The 7,728-nt window shown below is 41.0% G+C and overlaps 1 protein-coding gene across 1 annotated transcript; it reads right to left on the bottom strand.

Annotated features, from left to right (window-relative positions):
* Nucleotides 1–1,201: 1,201 nt before the first annotated feature.
* On the bottom strand, nt 1,202–7,441 carry LOC145791353 (uncharacterized). Its single transcript, XM_082871865.1, has 5 exons — nt 6,960–7,441; nt 2,297–2,631; nt 1,862–2,128; nt 1,587–1,759; nt 1,202–1,420 (listed from the first exon to the last, which is right to left on the bottom strand). Exons 1-5 carry the CDS (start codon nt 7,439–7,441, stop codon nt 1,202–1,204), a joined length of 1,476 nt encoding a protein of 491 aa, XP_082727991.1.
* Between the last annotated feature and the right edge of the window lie 287 nt (nt 7,442–7,728).

Here is a 7,728-nt window from a genome sequence, read left to right on the forward strand (position 1 = left end):
GTTCATAAGTTTGTGGGTGATAAGCAGTGCTAAACTTTAGTGTAGTTCCCAAAACTACCTGTAACTTGTTCCAAAATTGAGATACGAAATAAGGGTCTCGATCAAGTACAATTGATATCGGGGCGCCATGTAATCGAATGATTTCAAGGGAGTATGTGACTCTGATGCGTAGGAAATGTGTTGAGTTCATTAATCGATCTATTATGACCCATATTACATCGTTTTTTGAGGTTGATTGTGGTAATCCAATAACAAAATCCATTGTAATGTGTTCCATTTCCATTTAGGAACAGGGAATTGTTATAGCAGCTCTACAGGTCTCTGATGCTCTGCTTTAAATCGTTGACATTGGAAGTATTTGGAAACATAGCGTGCTATGTCTCTCTTCATTCCTGTCCACCAATAATGCTCTTTCAGGTCAAGGTACATTTTTCGTATTTCTAGGATGAGCTGGGAATCTCAAGCTATGGGTTTCCATTAATATCTTCTTTTTGATTTCTAGAATGTCGGGTACACAAATTCGGTTTCGAAATTTTAGTACCCCATTGTCTATGGTAAAATCGGAATTGGGCGTACTTCCTTACTCATCGTATCTTTTCTTCAAAAACTTGTCTTCACATTGACGCGTCCTAATTTCATTGACTACTGTAGGTTCCATGACTATATTAGCAAGAAATCCATCAGCTATGTGCGGAACCAACTCTAAGTCTAATCTTTCCAAGTCTCCAATGAGTGATTTATTGTTAGTGAGGAAGTATGCCAAACTTCGGGTGGTCTTCCGACTCAGTGCATCTGCCACCACGTTAGCCTTGCTTGAGTGGTGTTGAATCTTTACATCATAATCTTTCATAAACTCTAACCATCGTCATTGCCTCGTGTTTAGTTCTTTCTGGGTAAATAGATATCTAAGACTCTTGCCATCGGTGTAAATTTTGCATGTTACTCCATAGAGGTAATGACGCCAAATTTTAAAAGCGAAAATCACCGCAGCTAATTCCAAATTATAAGTTGGGTAGTTCTTCTCGTAAGTCTTTAGTTTACATGAGGCATACACAATAACTTTCCTATCTTGCATAACTACGCAACCAAACCATTATATGAGGCATCGCTGTAGATTACAAATCCATTTGTTTCAGTAGGGAGTGCCAAGATGGGCGCTATCACAAGTCTATTTTTTAACTCCTGGAAGCAACGTTCTTGTTTATCTATCCACTTCGAATGGTGTGTTCTTCTGGGTCAATTGAGTCAATGGTGATACAATCTTCGAGAAATCTTGAACAAAGCATCGGTAATATCCTGCCAATCCCAAGAAACTCCGAACTTCAGATACATTAATGGGTGGTGGCCAATTCACGATAGCTGCAACTTTCTGTGGATCGACGGAGATGCCCTTCTTGTCAACCACGTGGCCGAGTGTACGCTAGTGATCCAAAGTTCGCATTTCTTTAACTTGGCATAAAGTTGTGATCACGTAATGTCTGCAGAAGTGATCGTAAGTATTGTTCATGGTCTTTTGGTGTTTTAGAGTATTCGAGAATGTCATCAATGAAGACAATAAGGAACACATCGAGATAGGGTTTGAATACTTGGTTCATGAGGTCCATAAAGGCCGCTGGAGCGTTTGTGATGCCAAATGGCATGAAAAGATACTCATAATGTCCATAACGTGTTCTGAAGGTAGTTTTCTCAATGCTTTCAACTTTGACCTTTACTTGATGGTAGCCAGACCTCAAGTTGATCTTCGAAAATACTTGAGCACCTTGAAGTTGATCAAATAAGTCATTAATTCGCGACAAAGGATACCGATTTTTTATGGTAACCTTGTTTCATTCTCAATAATCGATGTATAATCTCTCCGTACCATCCTTTTTCTTTACAAAAAGCACTGGAGCTCCCCATGGTGAGGTATTTAGTCGTATGAAACCCTTGTCGAGCAATTCCTGAAGTTGCGTTTTCAATTCTTTTAATTCCACCATTGACATGCGATAAGGGGTTTTTGATATCGATTGTGTATCGGGTTGAGTTTCAATGGTGAATTTGACTTCAAGGTCAACTAAAGTACCAGGTAAGTCTTCAAGAAAGACGTCAGGAAATTTTTGAATGACGGGTATTGAATCGAATGTTGGGTCTATTTATTGAGTGTCGACCACATAACAAATACAACCACAACAACCTTTTCTCAAAAGTCATTGGGCTATCACGAAGGATATTAAACACAGAGTGGTCGAAACTCCAGTCCTTTCAAAGACTAGCTCTCATTGGTTGGGTAACTAAAAAAAGACCTTTTTGGTTGTACAGTCAATAAAGGCATGATTGGTAGCAAGCCAATCCATTCCCAAAAGTTCAAGTGCTGATGTCAATTTGGGGATAAAGTGTAGAGAAACAAAAGAATGAGTTGATCCAGAATCAATAAGAATATGAGCTGAATGACCACATATAGAGAGTGTACCTAACACAACGTTCTCAGTAGCATTAGGGTTTCCAAGCATTAAAGCAAAAGCTCTCTCTTGGCGTTTTTGTTCCTTTCTCCCTTCTATGGCTATTCCTAGTTTCTGAGTTGGTTCAAGAGTACCCATCACAGTGTTGGTGAATTTTGTGCAATCTTTTGCCCAATGGCCAACTTGGCCATATCTATAACATGCTCACATTACCCGATAGCACTGTCCCCGATGAGCTTTTCCACAACTTGGACAATTCGGAATGGTGCTACCCCTAAGAATAGTAGAACTTTAGTTAGCCGAACAAGTTGAGCCAATAGGTCTGGTATTTATTTTCTTTGGTGGGGCTGACCTAGTATAGACACCCCATTTTTGACCGTCCTCAAGACTTGGACGTCATCATTTGAACACTCGATGATCATCCATGTTCGTGTTCGTTTTGAGTTCTCGGAGGTCCCGACCGCGCGCCTTACCTCAAGATCTCTCAACTTGACTGTTTTGTATTTGGTTGTGGACCAAACACTTGTCTTTCTGTTTTTAAGGAAAGAGGGTGGCTTGTTTGCCACTTCTTCAACCCACCGGCCATGGCCTGAGGTCACCAGCCATGAGTTATTGCCACCAGCCAAGTTTATTGGCCGATCGGCACTGTTTTTGGTCGGCCGGCCATACGTGTTGGTCGACCGGCCATTTTTCTGGCTGAGACCTTTTCTTTGCCTTTTTCAGGCCTTATGCATGCCAGCTGTGCCAGCTGGTGAGCATAAACTCTACCTCCATACACGTGTATGGAGAGATTTCATCCTTACACTTAGCTTCCCTTGGAAGCTTGGAAATGGATTTCCTATCAGAGGAGGGCCTCCCCTCCCTTTCCAGAGGTTGAACACCCTGTGATATATGATATATATCACTCTCTCTCTATATTTGTGTGTGTAATAGTGTTCAAAAGTGTGTTTTTGTTCTTATTTTTGCACTAAGGCACCTAGTGTTACACTATGCTTTGGTTACTGAGGTGTTGAGGGGTTGATTTTATAGTTTTCGAGTTGGTTTTGATCAGAAGGAGGTGCTGGAGTTGGTGTTCTTGAAGTGTTCTTCAAGGGTGAGAACTACCCCTTTTATTCCCCATTTTGCCTTCAGCTTTTAGCCTATCTTGCATGTTGTTTTAAGCTTAGTGTATAACTGATAAGAGTTCTATATTTTCATTCTTAAGGTGTTTGTTTAAGGTTACTTTTGGGTTGGGGGTTGTTTACCCCCTCTTAGGCCTTGTTTGGCCTCTTTTTGTGACCTTCTTCTTGGGCTTTGGAACCCTTTTATTTTGACCTTCTCACCACTAAAATCCAGAGGATTTTCAGTGGTGGAGAAGTGGTTTTGAGGTCTTGTATAGGGGAGGGACACCCCTCTCCCTTTATGTCTCATTTGCTTGCATTATTGGCTTGTAAAGGTAGCATGTTGGCTTAATGCATTTTAGCTTCATTTCAGTGGGTATTTGGTGTTATTTTATCATGTTATACCTCTGTTTCATGTTGGTTCGTTGGCTTATTTGATGTATCATGCACTTGCCTTGCAATCCTATCATTTCCCTAAACATGTATCATGCATTTAGACCATCATACTTGCATGTTTTAGCTTGACTTCATGAAGCTTTTATCCATGTTTTGACATGTTTAAGCTCTATTTAGTGTTGATTTGGTCATGTTTGGCATGTTTTGTATAGCCACCATGCATTTTAGCTTGTTAGCTTGAGGTGTGTGACTCATGAGCATGCTTTATTTGGGCTATTTCAGTGGTTTGGAATCACTTGTCATGCTATTTTAGTCCATGTTCCATGCTTGTACGCTTGTATTTGTCATCCTTTCAATGCTTTGAAGAGTTGCTGTCTTATGCTCCATGTTTGGGCCATTGTGCATACCTCTAGACTTATGTCATTTAGATGTCATCTAAGTGGGTATTGGGGCTTATCTTGACATATTATAGCTCTGTTTTTCATTGCATAACCCATGCCATGTTTGGTTGAGGTAGTTGTAGTGGAATGCTCTCTTTGTGGCCTTGAATGCCCTCTATGTTGCGCCCATTTCTTAGCATGATTTGGCCTTGTTCCATGCATGCTCTAGCCTTATTTTGGTCCGCCCTAAGACTGTTTTAAGTCATCTTGGCTCCTTGGGGCTTGGTTGATATGGCCATGGTTTGAACCCCTTTGTTAGTCTCAAGTTTTGGGCTTTATTGCATGCCCTACTTGCATGGCTTGGTTGATTTGGCATCATCCCTTGCACATTTTCAGAGCTTATCATGCTTGTCATTTGTCCATATTTGTCTCTTCTTAATGTGCTTAAGAGTCGACTCTTTTTATGCCTAAGTGTTGGACCTTTACATGTGCATGTTTGGGTGTGTTTTGTCCATCATTTCTTAGCACTTTGGCCACTATTTTGGTACAGATGAGTCCTATCCATCCTTAGTGTAAGTCCATGGATCATGCACTCATGTATTGTTGTAGGCTTACCGTATTGCATGTTGTCGCATCCTTGTGGTTGGTGTCATTGTTGCATGCCTATCACTTTGTATACTTACATACCTAGGTTGCATTGTAGTATTGCATACCTATTGTATTACCATATTGCTTGCATGTTAAGTTGCATTGTTCGTGTTGCATTGCATTAATTGCATGTTTCGCATTGCATTTGGCATACATGCATTGCATTTTTGTTTGGTTTGGGGTGTCAAACCAAACATGAGGACCAAGGGATGTTTTATACTTGAAGTGACGAAACGTGCCTCAATTCTCGGTCGCCGACACTCTTGACCCAATATGATAGAGTGTGTAGCATTTGTTTGTTTGTTGCATTCATTCCATATCGATATGCACCTTTGACACCTTTGGCCACCATGCATCGAAATGCGTGATTGGTGACCCGAGGGTCGAGAGCCATACTCCCTTGAGTTCTTAGCATGATAGAGAGGGTGGTCGTGCATACACTTGGCTTGTAAATTCCTTGCCATGCACTGTCTGTCCTCTGCTGCAGCAAAACCAGTGTTCTGCAGGAAGAAATGGCCGGTCGGCCACTTTCAGTGCCGGCCGACTACCAAAATCCAGCCAATGGTCCCACTTTTGGTCAATGGCCATATTTCCATGGCCAGTGGTACTCTCTCTTGGCCGGTAACATCCCACAATGCTCAGGGAATAGTTCAAAAGCATATTTGGGACTTGTGCAGTCTTCAGAGTCATAAAACAGTGCAAACAGAGGCAACAGAGGCATGGTAACGGGTTTCCGAGCAAGGCGAACCGAACATGCATCATCCAATCATTCCGAAGCGGAGCTGCGGCGGCCTCTTTAGTTTAATGTTTAGACTGTTTTGTAATTAATTTGTCATTTAATTAAGGGTTCTGTAATATTTAATTAGTTAGGGTAGTTGATTAATTATTCGGTTTGTATTATTTATTCAGACACTCCGAGAGAGGGCACCATTGTGTAATAAGCGTGCGTGTGTGTGATGCATGTCTTCTAACCCCACGTCTTTCTCTCTTTTATTTAACCTCTTATGATGGTTAGTTTTAGGGCATATCTGATTTAGCATACCTTATGCTATGCATGTTTGCATTCATTCATTTGTATTGCATGCACCGGGCTCAGCACATCATACTAACTACATCGTATTTCAATTCCAAGTTGAATACATGTTACCTTTAGTATCTCATATGCCATCTTAGAATAGCCGAGCCTATCTTAGTTGCATTCTTGCATGTGTTGCATTAGGCACCTCAGCATAGTTAGGATTCATACATGTTTTCTAATTAGCTTCTTTCTTTGGCTCGGAGTACTCGGTAAGTGTTTATGCTTTAGCATCCTTGCATGCGTGTGAGTGACTGCCATGATAGGATGCTTACCATGAGGCTATGTGCTTATGTGATATAACTGCCTGAATGCTTGTGGGTGAAGGTTGGGTTGCTTGAATTGGAATAATTCGTCAAAACCCGTGTTTTAGCCTACTTGCGAGTAGCAAACTTCAAATCATTTCGAAACAAACGGATATGCGATGCTTTGTTCCAAATTGGGCGACCCAGTCTATACTTGTATGCTGTGCGCATCACATAGTAATTCTAGGTTAATAACTGGAATAAGAGCACATGTGTTATAAAAAATAAGATATCATGTTTAGTAGTGGTTGATCTTTGATTGGGCGAGCGGGGGTGCTCATTGCATGACCTTCCCCAATCGTACCCAAGTTCCCGAGCCGAGGCAACTTTGGTGATGACGGACACGTGGCCATAGGCACGAGTCAGGGTTTCCTAAATTTCCCAAAAATAAAATATTTAGGTGGCGACTCTGTATCTAGCAAAGCAGTCCATGTTTGGCACTTCTTTCTAAAAATCAATTTTTCAAAACAATTTGCCGAATTTGGACTCTTTGGTGATTTATCGATCTTGCATTGCACTTTGCGAGATTAGATTCAGAACCGTGACATCGAGTCCGAACTGTAGTGAGCCCAATGAACAAAACGGATTTTTCCCGATACTTTCGGGGACGTCTACACCTAGATCCTCCGGCTAGCTCCCAAAACCATTTCTTTTCGCCTATTCCACCTGAATGTGCAGTTTTAATTCCATTCTCAGTGATATATGGTCGATCTACCACATCTGCATAGGTTGGCAGTTTCAAAACCTTAATGTTATCTTTGATTTCAGCATCCAACCCTACTTCGAATTTCCTATCTTTTCGGGCTTCCATTGGAACAACATACGATGCAAATCGCACCAGTCGAGTGAACTTACTTTCGTATTTCGCTACCGACATCGTTCCTTGCCTCAAGTGTAGAAACTCTGACGCTTTCTGCTCCTGTAGTGATTCTGGAAAATACTTTTCATTGAATACTTCTAGGAATCTCGTCCAAGTTACAATCTCTTTTTTTTCTAAGGTGAGAAACCACCATTCTTGCGTATCTTCCTTAAGAGTGAAGGTGGAAAAGGACACTTTATGTTCTTCTATGCAAGGTAGGGCATGAAAAATCTTCTCCATTTCTTTAACCCAAGCTTCAACTAGCAATGGGTTGAGTCTCTTGTGAACATGAAAGGTTTCAAGTCTTGGAACTGTTTAATCGTAGTTGGCCTTTCATGATGTTTCGATAATCCATTGGTTACATTGTTCTGCAAGGTTTGCAAGAAGCTAGCAACAGCTTTTTCCATAATCTTTTCCATTGGATTGGCTCCACTGGACAACGATCCAATATCATTTCCATCGTTAGCCATGCTATATAGCAAAAGTTTTAATAAACGTGGTGCATAATTTCTATTAATTATCATCTA

The sequence above is a fragment of the Camellia sinensis genome, chromosome 1 (assembly GCF_055761805.1).
Source record: "Camellia sinensis isolate YWXY chromosome 1, ASM5576180v1, whole genome shotgun sequence".
Taxonomy (NCBI): Eukaryota; Viridiplantae; Streptophyta; class Magnoliopsida; order Ericales; family Theaceae; genus Camellia; species Camellia sinensis.

Excerpts from the sequence above, each read along its gene's own strand:
- LOC145791353 (XM_082871865.1), bottom strand. The coding sequence starts at position 7,441 with ATGGAGAAGATTTTTCATGCCCTACCTTGCATAGAAGAACATAAAGTG. Across the intron at positions 2,632-6,959 it reads GAGCTAGCCGGAGGATCTAG|ATATGGCCAAGTTGGCCATT; the intron begins GTGTAGACGTCC and ends AGCATGTTATAG. Across the intron at positions 1,760-1,861 it reads TTTTGTAAAGAAAAAGGATG|GTGCTCAAGTATTTTCGAAG; the intron begins GTACGGAGAGAT and ends ATCAACTTCAAG.